The sequence below is a fragment of the Manis pentadactyla genome, chromosome 15, assembly GCF_030020395.1.
Source record: "Manis pentadactyla isolate mManPen7 chromosome 15, mManPen7.hap1, whole genome shotgun sequence".
NCBI classification, from domain to species: domain Eukaryota; kingdom Metazoa; phylum Chordata; class Mammalia; order Pholidota; family Manidae; genus Manis; species Manis pentadactyla.
In genome coordinates this window covers 12870358-12890368 of record NC_080033.1, presented here as the reverse complement: position 1 = coordinate 12890368, position 20011 = coordinate 12870358, and the positions used below count along the sequence as shown (strand labels likewise).

Below are 20011 nucleotides of genomic sequence, written 5' to 3'. Positions count from 1 at the left end.
CAGTGTGAGAGATGATGGATACCCTGATGGTGATTCATGTGTCACAGTACATAAGACTAGGAGTTGGGACACCCAGGAATACTAGATCCAGCTCTACCACTGACAGCTCTTTGACTTGGCCAGCTCCACTCATCTTGAGCCTGAGGATCCCCATCTGAACAGTGATGAGGTTGTTCTAGATACTCTCCGAGTGCCTCCTGGGCTCTGAAATAATGCGCCAAAGAAGGCAGAGCCGCAGCCAATCATATTACTTTCTTTGAAGGCCCAGCATATTCTTCTAAAGCTATAGTTCTTAATACTTTATGAGAAAGACCCCGAAGAGAATTTGTCCCCCTTCCTCACCCAGATGTACACTTACCCCACAAACCAAATCTTGAATTCAGTTGTTGCACCAATCCCCAGAATACCCACTATTTATTACAGGGTCCAAAGCTCTTCAGCTTTTCGGGTCCCTTCAGGTGAGGAAGGCTGAACAGAAAGGCAGATCCCCTGCCTTTTTCTGGGTTTGTACTCCATGGCCCACCTACCCAGTCCTGCAGTTTCCTCAAGTTCTCCCAGGGAGACCCTGGGTTCAGCTTTGGGCTGGAGTCAGACCTGCCCACCTGCCCACCACCTCCTCAGAAAGAGCAAGGGGTATAGACGGCTTGACCTAGGTGAGTGGATCCCAACTCTAACTTCATGTCAGAATCACCCAGAGACTTTATAAAAATAATCTGAGGCCTGGGTCTTATCCCCAGAGAATCTGGTATTTTTTAAGTTCCCTAGCTGGCTGTAATGTGCATCCATTGGAGTACCAGTTGTCTTGATACTGACGCTGGGTCTAGGTGGGCTTAGAAAGGTGGTGAGGTTACTGTTATGTGACCTACTGGGAGTGGGGAGTGGGAGCTCAAGTCTGGGCTGTCTCTCTCAAATAGCTGGGAGGGTATAGGGAACTCCTCCAGCTCAGGCTGCCAGCATTGGTTTTATGGAAGCAGAATCTGAAACAACACCCAGGAACAGAAAAGCGACGCCCCAAGGGTCTCTGAAACAGGAAAGGAGAAGCCCCAGGTTTGCCCTTATCATCACTTTTCCTTCTCCCAGTGCTGTCTTCTCTGCCAGTTCAGAGCTGTAACAGTAATCCTGGCCTCTCCTTCCCTGAATGCTGACTGGGACCAGAAAGGTGGGGCCAAGGAAACTGAAATCTCCTTCCCACCCTGGTCCTATGGCTTTCTGGGCCACATTTCCTGCATTTCTTCCCTCCTCCTGTCCTCTGAGTCAGAGTCCCCTGAATCCAACAGGTTTAAACCCCTCCCTCTCTGGCTCAGTGAATCTGGGTGGGGAAACTGAGGTCAGGAGAGGGCCATGGCTGACTGAGTCACCCAAGCTTAACTCTGATGTCTTCACCCTCCCTTTTGAAGCTTTACTGACACAGTTCATCAAACAAAAATGTGTGCGTGCCCCCCCATCCCTCCCCCATGTTGGTGTGAGCTGGGGTGAGGTAGAAAGGGCATGTTTGGAGGCTAACTCCAGCCCCTCTGACTGGTGTCTGAGGCTGCCATGATTGTTGCAACAGCCCAGTACATAAAAATGGGTTTGCTAGTACAACAGTCTCCAAGATACATTTGTCTCTTGTGATTTGCCAGGACCCAGGGTCATGGCCTACTTAGCTCTGGTCTCCTGACCAAGGAGGATACTCATGCAGTCTCTCATCCTCTCCATGTCTGCAGAGTCCAGGTTTGCAGCTTGGAGAGAAGCAGCCGTTGGCGTCCTGGCATTCCCCAGCCCCTTCCCCCGTCCACCCACCTCCAGGATGTCATCATTGCTTGTTGTGCCTCTAGCTCAGAGGAACCAGAGACATGTCTGTTTTTGGTAAATAACTTTGAAATTCCCCACCCCTGTTGGGAATCTTAAGGGGGAGGCCCAGATGTACCCTCCTACATGAATGGCTCCCCCAGCCCACCAGCAGCATGGGCTCTAGATCTTCAACCAGGAGCAATGACAATAATAGTTAAAATGTGTGAAGCACATAACAGATGTCAGGTGCTTTCATAATTATTTCACTGAATCTTTACAATGACCCTGTGACATAAGGGCTTTTACTACGCCCATTGTACAGAAGAGGAGACCAAGGCTCAGAGAGGTTAAAGGATTAGACAACAACTATTTGACCAAGGTCATGGAGGCAGTTAGATTTGAATCCAGGCAAGTTTGCTGTTGAACATGTACTTTACTCAGTATATACTGTGATAGGAAATGAGACAGGGTACCTGAGGTCAGGCAATCCTAAAGAGGGTACATTATATACACATAGATACCGCACATAGACATCCAGAGACCATCTGGGTCCCATTGTGCAGGTATTCACTGGGCCCCTGCTGTGCCTCAACTCTGGGCCATATTTTTCTGATCTGGGCAGAAAACTAGAAGTTCCATCCCCACCCATCATCTGCAGCCCCAGCTGGGCTTACCCCAAGGGGCCTGAGGCTGCACAGATTCCTTGGACCAGTTCCAGTGCTCTCTGATGCTTCCCAGTCATGGGAGGCCTGCCCTCCCCACACACCACTACACAGACACATGAACACACATTTCCCCAGGGTCAGCCTCCATTTGTCCAAAACCACTCTCCCCTTTCCCCACAGCAGAACAAGGTCATTCATTGAGCCCAACCCTTGGGGCTGGTCTGTCACGTCCCCTGGCAGTACCAGAGGAGAATCTGTGTCCCTTAGCTCTGGGGTCCTGGCAGTATTCTGGGTTGGGGGAGGAACTAGACAAGGCTTCCCTCTGTCCCAGATGCCTCTGGCTACCCTGTAAGGCCTCAACAACAGCCATTGAGAGCATCAGGGTAGGGCTGAAGGGGTAGGCTGACCCTGCTGGGAAGGGAAGGGAGCAAAGCACCAGTCATAGAGTCACACACTGCGTGCTTCTATGGGCAGACCCTATCAGGTGCTTTACATACATTGTCTCCTAAATTCTCTCAGCCCTGTAATCGGTTTCAAGAGGAGGAACTGCATGACCCAGCTGGGTTGCAAGTCTTTGAATTTCTGTCCCTAATCTAAATCACTATAGTTTTTCTTCCTTCTCAAGAACTAAAAACTCAGGAGTATCAGGGTTCCTTCCCATGTGATCCAGTGCCAGATGGAGGTGGGAAGGGCAAAAGGTGCAGGTTCCTGGAAGTCCAAGCCTCCCACATTGGAAAGATCTTTAGATACAGAGATGACCTAATAGACAGTTTCCTGTCATGGAGCTGGTCCAGGGAAGATGGAGGGGATGAGGTTTCCTAGCCTGAAGTGGCAGGTACAGAAGGGGATCTGGAAAGCCAAGGATGGGGAAGAAGAGACTTAGCATTGGAAAGACAGTAGGGGGTTGTGGGTAAAAGTTCCTCCCAATTGTGGAGGCAGACAGACCAGTGTTCAAATCTTGACACTGTCACTTTGGGAAAATGACTTCACTTTCCCAAATCTATTTCTTCATCTACAAGATAGGGATGTTGAAACAGTATTGAGGTGAGGATGAAAAGTGATCATATTCTTATTAGCATAGTGTCTGGTACATAATAGATGCTCAATAATAAATACTATCTGTTATTATTATTGTGTAGTATTAATTGTTAGTTCTCTCTTGGCTGGTACTATGGCAAGCATGAATTAGTGACAATAAATGGATGAATCCCTGAGCACTTTAGTAAGGGGTCTCTAGGAAGCTTGGAGCAGAGAGGCCCAGGCCAAGAAAATGTGCAGTTACATGGCCAGAAGTTGGGAGTTGTTTGTGATTCATTTTCTTAGACCTATAAATTTAAGCAATATTAGAAGTTTATGTAAATTACCAAGCAGTAGGTCAGTGTATTTCCAAATAGGTCATAAGAGAAAGAGGGGTATGAAAAGGACATTACTCAGGTTTTTATACAAGGCTCCCAGGGGCCAGGTGTCTGGCCTGTAATGTGGGCAGAGGAGACCAGAGGTCCTTAAGACTCTTAAGGAAATTAGATTGAGACACTGTCAGATTTAGAGGAATATATATATATATACACACACACACACACACACACACACACATACATACATATACACACACACCCCTATCACTCATATTTAGAGGAATACACACACACATACATATTATACACACACATACACCCCTATCACTGTCAGATTTAGAGGAATACACACACACACACACACACGCGTGCGCGCCCACCCCTATTCCCAGCCTCTGTTTACTGGGCCAGAAGTTGGCTTTTGCCTTTAGCATCTGTGAGTATTTAAAGAAGGAACCACAGTAACATATGATAACCATGATGTTAGAAATAGCAGCTAATGTTTACTGAGGACTTACTTTGTAACCCTACTTTATGCTGTGGTCTCAATTCATAGCAGTCATGCTGGATAGGAATAATCCCCAGCCTCACTTTACAGATAAAGTAGAGCTCATTGAACTGATCGCATTTGCTAAGAATAACATGGTCAGTAGGTAGGAGGAGGACCATAAGTGACATCTGCCAGTTCTTTCTCATCACCAGTCTCTCTGGGGTCCACTTATAACTATCTCCTTGGCCCCTTTTCAGGACCTCACCAATAGCACAATTGCTTATCATCTCTCAGAACTCACTTGTTAGATGTTTGCAAATTGTCACCTTGGCTGCAGGTATGAGCTCAGTTGCCCAAGAGTAAGGACAGAATTGATCATTGTCTCTTTCCTCAAGTATTGGTATTCTTTGTCCCTTTCCTTTGCCCTATAACATTGTTCCCCAATCCTGTACTCCATCAAGCCTAGTCACAGAAGTGGTAACAAGGTTTTCAAGGACAGTCAGACCTGTGACAGTTCCTTCCCATGGCCTCCTGTACATGACCAGCCCAGAGCCTTATTCTTGAGGGGGAGCTCCCTTCTGGGTCAAGAGGAGAAACCTGTGATGGACAGTGACTGTAATGGGGTATGTGGTGGGGACTTGATAATGGGGGGAATCTAGTAACCACAATGTTGCTCATTTAATTGTATATATTAATGATACCAAAAAAAACGGCTTTTAATATCAGCAGAAGAAATGATGTCTTATTCAATAAGTAGATATTGATTTTAAAAAAAGAGAGAGAGAGAAACCTGGCTCATCTCCACACACCAGCCTTAGGCCCTCAGACCATGGGATGGGAAGGACATGCCACCAGATTACCATGGCATGTAGTGGGCAGGGGAGACTTTCCATGGGAGGGTAGGTTTAGGCAGTCCATAAAAGACATAGAATTTGGTTAGGAGGAAGAAGACTGTTGTAGGCTAAAGCCCTGGATCTCATCTCAGTGTAGAAGCTTGCATGAAGAGGGCCCCAGGAAAGAAGGGGATATCCTGAGCTAAGTCATTCTGCAGTAGTAGGTGGGGAGTACCTTGGAAATAAAAGTATTGTTGGGGTAGGAGTTCTTAAACTTGAGTCTCTTTGTGCTGATTGCCATTGTAAGCTCCTGGTCTGGTACATGACATTCTGGTGAACTTCAGGAAGATAAATCTATCTGGGTGTATGGGACAGATTGAAGGAGAAGATCTAGAGGCACAGAGACCAGATAAAAGATAATAGCAAGCATTTATTTAATATATTTATATATATATGCATATATTTAATATATGCCAGGCCACTTTCCTTTCTTTATTAGCTCATTAAATCTCAAAGCAACACTGCAAATTGGATGCTGTAATTATCCAAAATTTTCCAGGTGAGGAAATCTCCATGAGGTTTAAGGTGACTTGCCCAAGGTCCAGATAGTAAAGTTGGGAAGTCCAGACCATCTAATTCCAGAACCCAAGCTTTTAATCACTACATTATATGTTTTCCACAGTCAGTAAGTAGGCTGTTTTGATAGGGGAAAAAGAGGTAGAGACCATGAAGGTAAAGGGTAGGGATACAGCAGGAGGAGCTCAGATTCCAGAGTAGCTGGTTTGGCTGATCGGGAGCCACAGCAGGTTTTTGAGAGTAGGAGTGATAGAACCAGGAACAACTACTCTGAAAGCAGTGAGTACGTTTGATCTCACTATATGAAGGACATGTTGAGAGTCATGAGAAGAAAAAGGAGAGGAGACTGAAGCTGAGGGAGTAGGCCATATGCAGCTCTCCTGAGTTTATAGGAGTCCCCCACCCCAGGTCCCCTGACATTCCTTTTGTCCCCTCTGCAGCCATCGTCAGCCAGTGGCAGCAGGAGTCCAAAGAGAAGGTGGTGTCCCTACTGCTGTCCCACCTGCCCCTGCTTCAGCCAGGCAACACAGAGGCCAAGTCAGAGTACATGAGGCTGCTGCAGAAAGTGTTAGCCTACTCAATTGAGAGCAATGCCTTCATTGAGGAGAGCCGTCAACTGCTCTCCTATGCCCTCATCCACCCAGCCACCACATTGGAAGACCGCAACGCGCTTGCCCTCTGGCTGAGCCACCTGGAAGAGCGGCTGGCTAGTGGCTTCCGCACCCGGCCTGAGCCCACCTACCACTCACGCCAGGGCTCAGATGAGTGGGGGGGTCCTGCAGAGCTGGGCCCTGGGGAAGCAGGGCCAGGCTGGCAGGACAAGCCACCCCGGGAAAATGGACATGTGCCCTTCCACCCATCCAGCTCAGTCCCACCAGCTATCAACAGTATTGGGAGCAACGCAAATCCAGGTGAGCTGTTGAGGGTGGGGTGGGCACCCAGGAGGCCATGCCTATTTGAAAAGGGTCAGACTGGGCTCTGTCTCTACTTGTTCTATGTTGCTAAGCAAGTCATAATCTCTCTGGGCCTCAACTTTATGAGGCATTGCAGGGGTTATGAACTGGCATTCCCAGAGGTATATCTGACCTGCAGACATGTTTTATTAAGCCCAAACCCAGTAAAACTTTGGGTTTGTTTGTACTTTTATGGTAATGTAAGGAATCAGGAACCTTGCCCTAAAAATCTAGATTTTAGCTTCTCTTAAAAAGTCAAAAAATCAACTCAAGGCCTGTATTCCTAGTAGCAACAGTAAGATGAAGTTGAATATTGTCCACCCACCTAGCACATGTGTCCCAGTTGGGCTCTACCCTTACTACCCTACTTTGGGCTTGTCCAATACCTGCCTGGCCTCTGAAGGCATTGAGTTAATGACCATAATCTGAAATCCCACCTCTGATATTCTAGATTTTTTTATCTGACCTTAGTTTAAAGTGTTATATCTGAGAAGTCTGTGTAAGCCTATTCATATAAGATGTAACTCATGGCATTGGTAATAGTAGGTAACTTTGGTGAGCATTGATGATATTGGGTACTATAAGCACTTTTCAAACATGATCCCATTTAATCCTCATCACAACCATATCATTACCCCCATTCTACAGAGGAAGACACTGAGACTCAAGACATAAAGTCATATATTCAAAGCCACACAGAACAAATTCTAATTTCAGAGCCTGCCTCTGACCACTGGCCATCCTCCACCTAAGTTGTTTCAAAAGGGCTCTCTTAGTAAGTGCCCTGGAGGCTGGGGTGAGCAGGAGGAGCTGGTATCTCTGAGTTTTTGAAATGTTAGTTGATATGAACAGGATAAAGGAGAGTGGCATTTCCAAAGCTTGGTGAGGTGACATGACCTTACTCAAGGCAAGAGGTTTCCAAGATTTAACCTCAGCATGATTGGTTCCCCCTGGCTGGCACTGGTTAAAGCAGGCCAGGAGAGAGTGCCAGTGAAATGTTTTACATGCCATTGGGTGGAGTGAACCCTGGGTTTCTGGTGCCCAGCTATGGCACTTGGTACGCATCAGTTACCCCCTGAGCCTCTTTCTTTCCCAGTTAAATATGGATGTCCTGGTCACCTGCCTCCCTCCTAGTTGCTGGTGAGAATCAGGGAAGGTGGAGGGGTAGGAGGGCATTTCCAGGATCTCTATCAATCCAGGGTGTATTGGACCTTGTTTTACAGTCTCAAAGCATCACAGTTTCTGGGTCCAGGTTGGGAGAATATATTAATAATGGTTATTCTATACTGAGTGTTTAATCTTTACCAAGAGCTGTTCTGAGAACTTTATACATATAAACTCATTGGCTGAGTCACAGAAAAGTCACTTGCCCAAGGTGGTGTAACCAGAATTTAAATCCAGGCAGCCTAGCTCCACAGCCCGTACCCTTGCCTACTGTGCTGCACTGCCTCCACCTGAAAGTGACCTCATCAAGCAGGGGGGTCACGCATGCAGGTGCCCATACATTTCTTCCTCTCCTCAATGGGGGCAGCAGCTATTAAATATTAAAGAACCGAGATAGAACAATGTTGGATTGGGGGTTTGACCCAGAAGAGAGAAAGGAATTGGGCATTCCCAGTAGAGGGCACAGGGTGAATTGAAGGCATACAGGTCTGGCTGGGATAGAGAGGTGCAAGGATTTAAATGCGTAATAGCAGTAGCAGAAATTATGTTACCATGTGCCTATTCCTGTGCCAAGGGCTTTACATGGAAATGAAGGCAGAGAGGGCAAATGATGCAACTTGCCCAGGATGATAGAATTAATAAGTGGCAGAGCCAGGATTTAAACTTAGGTCTGTCTTGACTTCCAGATCTCAGTATGTTGGGGCCACACTCTTGAGGGCCTTGAAGGATAGGATGAACTTTTGCAATGTCAGGCAGTTGAGGGCAACAGGAAGCCATTAAAGTTGTTTTGAGTTGGAAGCAAAGATTGGCCTGTAAGGGCAGGCAGGGTGGATTTGAGGTACTGCCAGTGACAGACCAGAGTTTCTTGGAGAGAGTGAGGCCCTGGATCTCTGGCCAGCATTTCTGTTTTTATAGTTCTTATGCTGTGGCCAGCCTCCACCCCAATGCAGAGCCAAGCAGGGCTCCTCAGGAACTGCATGATCATTCCAGTCAGGATAATTTCCTGCCTTCTCAGCCTTGCCTCCTCCTTTCTTCGCTGAGAAGGGAGGGAGGAGGAGGCCAGAGGTACCGAGACAGGCAGAAAAGCCCCAGATCCCCCCGTGTCCAAAGTGTGCCATCTTCTGGGAGTCCAGAGGCTTGGAAGGAGCCCTGAGCAGAAAACCCCAGAGGTCATGGGCAGAGGAGTAGAAGCAGGCCTTAACGGGGTGGGCTGGTACACTGCCCTTGCCCGCAGGTGACCTCCTGGCTAGGAGCATGGATATTGTCACAAATGAGGGAAGGTGCTTTGGGGCCTGTACCAAGCTGGTTGTTCTTCTGGGCCGGGTGTCAGTAGAGCACTGGCAGGAATCCCAGCCTTTCTATCAGAACCAAGGCTGTGGTTCTGTCCCTGCCTCCCAACCCCATGTGGGAACTAGGGCAAGGGCTTCTGTTCCCTGGGCCTAGTGTTCTCACCTACCCAGGCTGAGGCTTCTTGGTTTTGTTTTCTTTGACTTGGGGTTACCTGTATCAAATTAAGAGGCCACATTAGCATCCTTAAGACCATAGGTTCCTTCCTTTTGGCTTTTGTGAAATCTGAGGGCTCTTGTTTATCATGCCTTGTTCCTGAGCCTGGGGATACAGAAATGATTGGGCAGGGCTGTCATCCAGAGACCATTGCAAGAAGCAGGCTAATGAAGGAGGCGCAAAGCCCAGGGAACAGAGAGGAAAGAGTCGCACAAGAGGAAACACTTGAGCAAGGAATAAAACCTGAAGTAGATGGCAGGTAATGGTGGAAGAGCAATGAGCTAGGCAGAGGAAATAGCACATGTAAAGGTCTGGAAGCCTGTGGGAACCTTCCCTATTCTGAGAATCGTTAAAATTAAGTTGGATCCTTCTTCCTACCTCAGGAGTGGGATGGATGGAGAGAGTGAAATTCCCTGTGAAAAAGGGTCTGGATTCACCCTGAGCCACTGGGCCTCATGGGTAGCTGATTTTGGCTTAGTACAGGAAAAAAATCTTTGGGAGGTGGTAAGACCCAATGACAGGGATGTTGAAGAAGCAGCTTATGTACATCATGCACTTTATAAGTACTGGGAAGCAACTCCTCTGTGCCAAGCCCCACTGTAATTACTGAGGATATAATGATGTCTAAGACAGGACAGGTTTCTGCTGTCACAAATCTTCACTTGTAGCAGGGGTGTATAGTTAATAAGCAAGTAAACTGGTAACTAGGTAAGATCATTTCAAGTACTGTGAGAAAGATAAGCCAGAGTAATATGATAAACCAGGATTGGTGGGGGGCAGAACTCAGGGAAGGCCTCAGAATAGGTGATGCTTGCTAGACATGAGACCTGAGGGAACCAAACTGCTAAGATCAGGAGGACAAGAAGAAAGAGCAAGTGCAGAAGTCCTCCGGCTAGATAGGCTTAAGAGTTCTAGGAACAAGTGGGGGTAGATGAGGAGGCAAAGGCTAGAAAGGCCTCACCCCATAGTGAGATATTGGAAATGAGAGGTCAGAGGTGAACGGGGCCCAGGTCCTGCAGGGCCTTGTAGGTGTGTGGAAGAGTTTGAATTTTATCCTTACTGTGAAGGGAAGTCACAGGTGGGGTTTAAGAAGGGACTGACTTGGTCAGATTTGCATTTTTAGAAGAAATGGCGTGGCTTCTTGTGAGGTCAGTGAACTGTAGGAGGCAAGAAACCAGTGAGGAGGCTATGGCAGTAATTCCAGCAAGGGACACCAGTGACTCAGACCAGGGTGCTAGCAGAGGAAGTAGAGAGGTTCAAAGAAGTGGCTGACAACTTGCTGTTGGGTTGGGTATTGGGGGCTGGGGGTGAGGGAGAGAACAGTATCTGATAGGTCCCTTAAGACCCCAAGGTCCCTTCCCCTTTTTGGATTCTGAGGCTGAGCTCCCACCATGGCACTGATGGGGCATGGGCTCCTGTGGTCAGATCTCCAAACCTGACCTCCTGCCTCTCTTCCCCTCTGGCCAGGCCTCCCCTGCCAAATCCACCCAAGCCCACTGAAGCGCTCCATGTCACTCATCCCCACGAGCTCCCAGGCCCCTGGTGAGTGGCCAAGTCCAGAGGAGCTCGGGGCCCGCGCTGCTTTCACTACGCCCGACCACGCACCCCTCTCGCCTCAGAGCAGTGTGGCCTCCTCTGGCAGTGAGCAGACAGAGGAGCAAGGCTCCAGCAGGAACACTTTCCAGGAGGACGGCAGTGGCATGAAAGGTACAGTAGCATGGGGCTTCTGAGAGAGGCTTCTGTGGAGCTTAGAGGACAGAAAGGAGAGGGTAGCTTCCACTCTACCAGCTATCCTGTCCCCCAGCCCCCCAGCCCCCCACCCAGGTGGAGAAAGGTCTAAGGGGAGTAGACAGCCCTTGCCTTAGGACTCAAGACTGAGAAGAGACCCCCACTGGTCCCAGTTTAATTGCAGGAGAAGACTCTGCCCTCAGACACCCCAGTCTTAGAAGCCAGGACACAGTGGTAGCTGATGACTTTTTAGAGCTATCAGTAAGCTCATCTTGTTAAACATCCCAGCTGAGGAGATTTGGATGCCCTGATCAAGGAAGGCCACCTGCAAGGGTCTGGCTGGGCAGAAGTAGTAGCTTACAGACCCTTGGCTTCCCCGTACCTCTCCCAATTTTCTGCACCTTTTAAGGTTGCCTGTGGTTTATGCCTGGTTACTCCCCACAACCAACCCTCTGCCTGGTCACAAGGGCCAGACTCCTGATCTCATATCCTTCCTCCTTTTCCACAGATGTGCCCTCATGGCTTAAGAGCCTCCGCTTGCACAAGTATGCAGCCCTCTTCTCACAAATGAGCTATGAGGAGATGATGACACTGACTGAGCAGCACCTGGAGTCTCAGGTAAAGCCAAGGGTAACATCAGGAAGGTATTGGGGGCAGACATTTGACATTACGCACGCAGCCAGCCCTCCTCTGTCTCTTTGGTTCTTGTTGGGGCACCCAAGGTACCTCAGCCTCCCATTTCCAGTTTCCTGTCCCCTTCTGCCTCTACCACAGAATGTCACCAAAGGTGCCCGCCACAAGATAGCCCTAAGCATCCAGAAGCTGCGTGAGAGACAGAGCGTTCTCAAGTCCCTGGAGAAGGTGAGGTCCTGGTATCCCCATCTCCAAGGCCAGATGACTGCCCAGTGATTCCAGTAGATTGAGGGCTCTGGGCTGGCCTTGCTGCCTGGGTGGCCTCCCCTCAGGGCCTCCCCAGCCTTTAGGTCTGACCTCCAGTGGCCCCAGGCCTAGGGAGCCAGTCTCTGGGGACCAAGTGCTAGTTGGACCACTGGTCTCACTTGCCTCTGGCTAGGAAGCTCCCCTCCCTGTCTGTCCTGGTCTGTGTCTCCAGACTCTGTTGACTCAACCCCTTTTCTCCCCTTTTTGCTTTTCCGTTTCTGACTGGTCTTTCTGGTAGAGCAGAGTATCTTCCTGTGCGCATGATCTCTCTTTCCCTTTGGTTGTTCTCACGCAAGCTCTCCTTCCAGGTCTGCCCCAGTTTGCGTTCCTTTTGCCCTTTCTTTGCCACTCAGCTTCTGAGCCACGCCCCCATCAGTGTCTTGGTCTGAATCTGTGTCTGAATCTGGTTCCTTTCTTGGTAGGACCCTGAGGCCTCAGCACTAAACCACCTTCTCCAAATTCCATGGGACTCCACCTTTAAGGGGGGTGAGGAAGGAATGTTCGTGTAGCAGTGTGTCTATATACCTATGTATATATGGGCTTGCAGTGCCCGTGCCTGCCTTCTCTAGGTACTGCACGCCAAGGTCCCACCAGCTCTCTCCCAAGCCCTGTCTGACCCCATCTGTATGGTCATTCTGCATAGCTATGGTGGTCAGCATGTGACCCCAGCTGTGTCTTCCCTCATAGGATGTGCTGGAAGGTGGGAATCTGAGGAACGCTCTGCAGGAGCTGCAGCAGATCATCATTACCCCCATCAAGGCCTACTGTGTCCTCCAGGCCACTGTGGCTGCTGCCTCCGCCCCTGCTGCCAAGGACGGGGGCCGGAGGGAGCCACCACTGCCAGGTGCTGAGCCTCCCCTGGCTCACTCCGGCATAGACAAGGGCACTGAGTCCAAGGACTCCCCAGCTGCAGAGAGCTACCCCCCTCCACCAGCTCCGGCTCCCGCTGATGGCAGTGAGCCAGCTCCAGCTCCCGTTGCCGATGGAGACATCCCCAGCCAGTTTACACGGGTGATGGGCAAAGGTGAGACCATCCAAGGCCCAGTAGGAAGTTCTGGGACTGGGAGTCAAGTGAACCCAGTCGTCAGGGATCAAATCCAAGTTAAATGGTGGGAGGAGAGCTTTTTAAAGTACCCTGGTACCTAGAGCACTACAGGGAGTGGCTGAGACTAAGGGTGGCAGGGCCTCTGCCCCAGGTGTGTCCAGGCTGATGGCAGGAGATAACCCTTACCCTCTGAGCAGAAGGTAATATAGTGTGTCACTGGAAACTGTACATACAGGGTGAACAGATAAGGCAAATCCACTGGTTCCCTCAGGGGACTAAAGTGCATAGGATGGATGAGTATGGTGAGGCACAGAATTAGCTCAGCCTTCCCTAAGGCAGCATGGCATAGCAGACTTTACACTTGGATCTAAAACCTTTTAGCTGTGTGACCTCAGGCAAGTGACTTAAACTTTCTGAGCCTCAGTGTCCTCAGGCTAAAAATGCCCACACTGATGAAATTATTACAAGAGTTAAAAAGAGAAAAGGTATCACTAACCACCTATCTGCCTTATGCCAGGCACTATTGTGGGAGCTTTACCATCATCAGAAGCTAGGTTCCCTGTTTGGCACACAGGTGGTGCTCATCCAGGCTGAGTTTCCTGTCCCTTCCTTTGTGCTACTCTGCCGGAGCATGGCAGAGGGCATGCTGAGCTCATCTCCCACCCTTTCCCATGCCCAACAGTGTGCACCCAACTGCTGGTATCCCGACCAGACGAGGAGAACATCACCAGTTACCTCCAGCTCATCGAAAAGTGCCTGACTCATGAGGTGAGGCCTTCTTCATGGTCCCCAGGAACTGCCTCATCGCTCTCAAGATCAACACTCCTTGTGCAGCCAGCAGGCCCCGCCTGGCTCACCCCACACACCTCTCCAGCCCTCATCTCCCCAGCACTGGGTTCAGTGGATGCCCTGAGCTCTTTCCCAGAGCTTACTGCATATTCCTGCTCTGGGAAACAGATCCCCTTCCCTCCCACTGGCCTCAGTCGGTTCAAGTGTCGTACGTCAGGGGCACCCTCACTGGCCCCCACAACAGATCAGGTCTCGTGCCTCCTATGCTTCTCCCTCACTCACTCATCACAGTTAGCATTGCATATGTATCTTCTCCCCGACTACACTTTAAGCTCCGTGCATACAGGTCACCTCCATGTCCCATCATTGCCTGGCCCAGAGCAGGCAGTCGCTAAATATTTGAGCAAATGAATGGAAGGCAGATCTCAAAGAAGCACACACACACCCTGCTTCACTCTCCTAATTCTAGGCTTTCACGGAGACGCAGAAGAAGCGGCTGCTGTCTTGGAAACAGCAAGTGCTGAAGCTCCTCCGGACCTTCCCACGCAAGGCCGCACTAGAGATGCAGAACTACCGACAGCAGAAAGGGTAGGTAGGCGGCCAGGCCTTAGGGACCTCCCCTCCCTGGGCCCTTGTTGGTTGACAGATAGTGCTTAGTGGGTGATTGTATTCTGGGCTGGGAATCCAGTTTTACTCATTGAATCATTAGATGACCTTATTAAGTCACCCTGTGAAGACTTCCCCAGAAGAAAATCAGGGTGTTCTTACTGCTAGAACAGGATGCTGAGCTAGCAAAACCAGCAGGCCCTGGTAGCAGGCCCCTTGGCTGTCCCTTGTTCTCCTCACCTGTGAGCAGAGGGCTCTGAAGTCCCCTCTCACCCCAAACGAGAAACAGAAATAACTTGAGAATTGAAGTTAAGAGGACCACTATAAGTGGATGTCAAGAAATCTGTACACTTCCCATCTCTACCCTAGGAGTGCCCTTGTGGCAAGATGATACAGAATGTATAATTCAAGAACTTAGACAGAATCCTTGCTCTGCAAGTTTGTACTCTGTCCTACCCATGGGATTGTGTGTGTGTGGAGGTGGGGGTGGGGGCTAAGCAGTCAGGAAGGGGTAGACAGATGGGCCCCATCCACCTAAACTGACGCCTGCCTTCTCTCTCACAGCTGGGCGTTTGGCTCCAATTCACTCCCCATAGCTGGCTCTGTGGGGATGGGGATGGCCCGGCGGACCCAGCGGCAGTTCCCAATGCCTCCCCGGGCCCTCCCGCCTGGCAGGATGGGCCTTCTGAGCCCCTCAGGCATTGGGGGCATCTCCCAACGACATGCCCTCACCAGCCCCAGCCTTGGGGGCCAGGGCCGACAGGTGAGCAGACTGAAAGCAGAGGGCCTGGATCATCTGGAGTATCAGGAGTTGGGGTGGTGGTGCCTGGGGAGGTCCGTCTATCTTTGCATCTGGGCCCAGCTTAGACGGGAGAGGCTCCTTTGCAGGCTCTAAAGGCCTGGACCTCTTCCTCACTCACCCACTGCTTTCTCTCTTCCCATGCCCTCTGCAGAACTTGTGGTTCGCCAACCCTGGAGGCAGTAACAGCATGCCCAGTCAGAGCCGCAGCTCCGTTCAGCGCACCCATTCGCTCCCAGTCCACTCATCGCCCCAGGCCATTCTCATGTTCCCTCCAGGTAAGGCACTCCCACCCTTGGGGACTCTGCCTCCACAACACCTTAGTTGCCCTTTCTTTTCCCTTCTGGGTTTCATGCCCACTATCCCTTCTTAGCTGCTTGAGCACCTCTCCCCGTACTTCCTGCCACTCTGCACCCATCTCTCCACATCATGGGTTTTCTTCTACTCATCCCCCTGCCCCGTTTCAGTTTTCTCTCTCACACCCTGCCTTCCCCCTCTCTCTTCCTATCTGTCCCTCTTGCTTGCCCGCTCTGTCTTCTCTCACCCCTTACTCCCACCCCTGCATCTCCACATCTCTCCCTCCCACCATGTCAGGCTCTTCTTAGTGTCCATCTTGGTCTGTGTCATCGTCTCTTTAGAGGATCATTAAATACTTGGTGAAGAAGGAGTGAAGGAGATGAGATAGTCAAAGTATGGAGGTTTTTGTGGAGCGGAGTCCTATCTGTCAGTCCACTGGCATTCTTTCAAAAGCCAGGTAACCAGGCAGGAACCGGTAGACTTTAGCTCTTGGATCAGGTTCTGCACTAAAGGGTGGTTGAGATGAGAGGACAGTTTTCTCTCTCCTTACAGACCAGCCTGGAGAAGGGTGATGAGAATGAGGGCCAAGTGGGCAAAGGAAGGTTAGAGAGGCTCTCATGCTGCCTTCCTCAGCGAGCAGGGTGTGCTGGGCCTGCTGCTGGGCACTGAGGCTGCAGAGGCACTTAAGGCTGGTCTGGAAGGGGCTGCCTTTGGAGAGGTCTTAGCTTTGCAAGTGACCCTAACCTCTTCTTGTCATAAACTGCCAAATCAGTAGGGATTCTTAATTTATGAGATTATGTGGACTGCCGTCTGTTGAAGGCAGGGACCCTGTCCATTGTGTTCTTTCTTGCACAGGTCTTGGGTCGTGGTAGGCACCTATAATTGATGTTAGATGACTGGATGGATGAACTGCATGAGAAAAAAAGGTGGAGCAGTTTGTTCTACTGGCATGCTCTGTGCTGGGCTGTGTGTCCCACAGCTTTCCTGCACTGTCAAATCCAGTCTTCCAGCTGCACTGATCAGGGCACTGATGTTATTCCTGTCTTATCCATCATGAATCATTCAGGTGACTTCCTCAAGTTCTAAGAAACTTTTGTTAAGCAGACACATAGGTGGTCTCACATGGCCTGAGCTCAGGTTAAGAGGGGAGATCATGAGAGGTGAGGCTGGGGGTGGGAACAGGAGCTAAATCCAGGTAAAAAGCTCAGACTTTCTCCTGATTGCAGTGAGGAACCAGGGAAGGGTTTTAAGCACTGGGGTGGTGTCAGGTCTGCCCAGGGAAATGGGCGGGTTGTATCCCAGACACCAGAACAGGAGGCCCTTTTAAGAGGCAGTTTGAGGACAAGCCCCATGGCTGCTGTCCTTATTTGCCCCACCTGCCAGGCCTCCCCAGAAACAAGTCCAGGTGGGGATGGGAAGGGTTCTCATTAAGCTTCTGCACCAAGTACAGAGCAAGCCATCAGTCAGGGAGCATGGGGCTGCCCAGTGCCTGGGGCAGACGCCCAGATTGTGCCTGAGGCAGTGTGCAGTATGTATCCAGAATAGTCACAGCCTGTGTGCAGTCTCCAGGAAGCTCCCTCAGCTTCATATCCCTTCCTCTGTCTGCAGGTCAGGCTTTCTCCATGTTTCCAAGCCTCTTCCCTCGCCATTGTTGCTTCTACCTGCTTTGTGACACACCCAGGCCTGTGCCTGTCCATCTCTACTTGGTCATACTTTCCATCCCAATGTGTGTGTGTCACATGTGTTGTTTGTCTGTCTCTTGCCTCTCCTTCCCTCTCTTACCCTCTCATCCCTCTCAGCCTCTCCCCTGTGCCAGCCCATCTGGTCTTTTTATCTTCCTTATGTATTCTCCGTCCCAGTCCAGTCCTCACCACCTCTGTTCTTCTCTCCCCCACCAGATTGCCCAGTCCCTGGGCCTGACCTGGAGATCAATCCCACTCTGGAGTCTCTGTGTTTGAGCATGACAGAACACGCCTTGGGTGGTGAGCATTTCCTCTTTCCCTGACCCAGCTCCCACCTACCCAGCAGCGTCTGCACCTCTGAACTGAGCAACTCAGAGCATCCTGAGGGGTCCCTAGGGGAGGCCGGACTTCAGGGAGGGCCTGACTGGGATGACAAGCTACCCAAGCACCTTGTCTTGGGCTTCCGTCAGCTCCTGATCTTCCTCCCTTCCTTTCTTACCACAGATGGGACAGACAAAACCTCCACCATCTGACGGGACCCACAGCCCAGCGCACCCATAGGCTCCCTGGGCGGCGGGCGGGGGCCAACCCCCAACAGGCTTCTCCGCAACAGTGAGAGGGTGGGCTGGCTCAGCTATACATTCTAATATTTTTCTACTCTCTCACCCTTTTAACTTTTGTTTAACATTGGCACACGCCTTTCTCACTCCCAGGCCCATCGAGGGATCTCTACTGAGGCCCGAGGAGGTAGAGGCAGCCAGGATAAAGGGGGCAGGGACTGGCTAGCCTGCCTGTTCCCTCCTTCCCTCCCTCATCCCCACCTGGCCCCATCTCTCCCTGGCCACACTGCTGGCCACCTGCCCCTCCCAAGGGAGCAGCCTCCCCGCCATCTGTGGGCCCTGCTCAGAACCATCTGACATTTGGGGAGAGACAAGCAGGGTAGATAACCTGCTCTCCTGAATGTTATTTGAGAGGAGCTGAGAAGAAGGTGGTGGTGGGTAAGGAGAGCAGCCGTTCTTTTTCCTCGCCATCTTCCTTCCTATTCCTACCATTCCCTGAGGACAGGAGTCACCCTCCTCTCACCTCTTCCCCATTTATCAGAGGTTCTCTACAATTAATTTCTTAGGCCTATTTAAGATACATATTTATATAGTTCTTAACGGTTTTTCTCTCTGATCATTCCCTCTCATTTTTAGAATCCCCAGGCCTCCCTCTGAGCCAAGAAGGTGATAGGGGGAGCCTGAATTTTATGAGGGGAGAGGGCAGAGCCCCCTCCTCCAGAACCCCTAGCCCTCCCCAGCTCCCCCCAGCCCCGGCTCCACAGATACAGAGGTTGAAGGTGGGAGCCAGGGCAGCCTGTGAGGTCAGAAAGTCTGTTGCCTTAACGTCCCCTTCCCCCACACATCCTCCACTCCCAGGTCTAGTCGCCGGAAGACTTGGGGGTAAGGAATAGGGAAAGGGGATTGTTTGGTTTTGGGTTTCTTCCCCCCACCCACTTTTCTTTCAACCTTCCCCTACTGCCGCGCCTGCCCCACCCTCCCAATTCTGTCATGACCTCACTTAAGTGGAACACTATATCATAACCGAGATTCGTCCCAACCACAAGAGTGATACAGACCCTCTGGTCTCTGTTTCTACTGAGGGGTTGTGCTGGGGCCCAGGTGGAGGGAAGGAATTGGGGGTTCAGGTTGTTGGGGGGGAAGCCAGGGTTCCCTATTCCAGGCCCCTCTTCCCCTCAACACACCACCACCACCACCACACTGGGACATTCTCAAGCTTTTCACACCGAAAAGGAAAAAAAATGTTATTTTTAGATACATTTTATGAATAACTTTTGTTATGAATATGGCTGGTAACCATTGTGTATGTTATTAAAGATACAAAATGTTGGGAAAAAAAAAAAACCAAAAAAAATTTAAAACCACCGCCCTCCCTGCACTCTCGCCCCATTCCTGACCTTCTTGCCCTTACCCTCCTGGTCTAGACCTCCCTCAACTCTGAGTGCAGGGAAGGGGAGGAAGCCAGGGGGTGGGGTGGCCCTGGGGACCTGCTCCAGGTCCCCACCTCCTCTCCCAGTGCCGGGCTGGGTGGGGTGTCAGGTTTATTTATGTACCTCTTGCACACTCATCAACCTATGCAAGTCCCCCACCCCGGCCCCTTCATGTTTCTGTGCCTTTGCTCATTCCCCTCAAGCTCCCAGGGCTTCTCCAGTCTCCCTCCCACTACTGGGAAGTGGGATGGACAGAGGCCACCTCGTTTGGAATCAGCAGGGTGTCCCTCTTGATGGATCCTCACCTCCTCCCAGCCAGTTCCAGCTTGTTCACTACCCATCAGGGTGAGCTGGCTCTGCCTGACACAGGGAGGTGATGAGGGACAACCCCGACACAAGGGGAGGCAAGAGCCGCTCCCTTCCCCCCACCTGACAGCAGAGTGTGCAGGGCGCAGGCGGCCCCACTCTGATGGGCAGGACCCTAACCCTCTCCTGCTCCAGCCTCTCCCAGCTCCCAGTCCCTTCGCCATTTCACCCTCCTTTCTATCCACAGCCCCACTGGCAGAATCAGCTTTGAGTAACTGTACAGTTTTTCTTGCTGTTGGAGAAGACTTATTTGTTGGAGTTTCACTTGTTTAATGGTCTGGGCTTATTTTGGAAAAAAAAAGAAAAAGAAAAAGAAAAAAAAAACCAAAAAGGATTCTGACCTTTGTTATGCTACATTTCATGGAAAACCTAGTAGCTGTGTCTCTGGCCTTAAGCTGGGGCCACTGAGCACCTGGGGTAGGTGTTGGGTTGGGAGAAGGGAGGTTGTGGCAGAATAA

At 50.6% G+C, this 20011-nt stretch overlaps 1 protein-coding gene across 3 annotated transcripts in view; it reads left to right on the top strand.

Moving 5' to 3' along the window:
* Positions 1–19887, top strand: part of SAMD4B (sterile alpha motif domain containing 4B) — a 36234-nt gene extending 16347 nt beyond the window's left edge. Inside the window, exons 3-13 of one of the 3 annotated variants that reach the window (XM_036894692.2) lie at positions 6133–6603; positions 10780–11019; positions 11549–11658; positions 11815–11901; positions 12667–13003; positions 13707–13792; positions 14283–14401; positions 14984–15182; positions 15373–15496; positions 17414–17497; positions 19741–19887. In XM_036894692.2, the coding sequence (XP_036750587.1) occupies positions 6133–6603; positions 10780–11019; positions 11549–11658; positions 11815–11901; positions 12667–13003; positions 13707–13792; positions 14283–14401; positions 14984–15182; positions 15373–15496; positions 17414–17497; positions 19741–19826 (1943 nt within the window). In that variant the 3' untranslated portion in view covers positions 19827–19887. Of the gene's footprint in view, positions 1–6132; positions 6604–10779; positions 11020–11548; positions 11659–11814; positions 11902–12666; positions 13004–13706; positions 13793–14282; positions 14402–14983; positions 15183–15372; positions 15497–17413; positions 17498–17701; positions 19382–19740 lie in introns of those variants that run through there. The other 2 variants (XM_036894694.2, XM_036894695.2) reach the window with 2 other exon arrangements.
* The last annotated feature ends 124 nt before the right edge of the window (positions 19888–20011 follow it).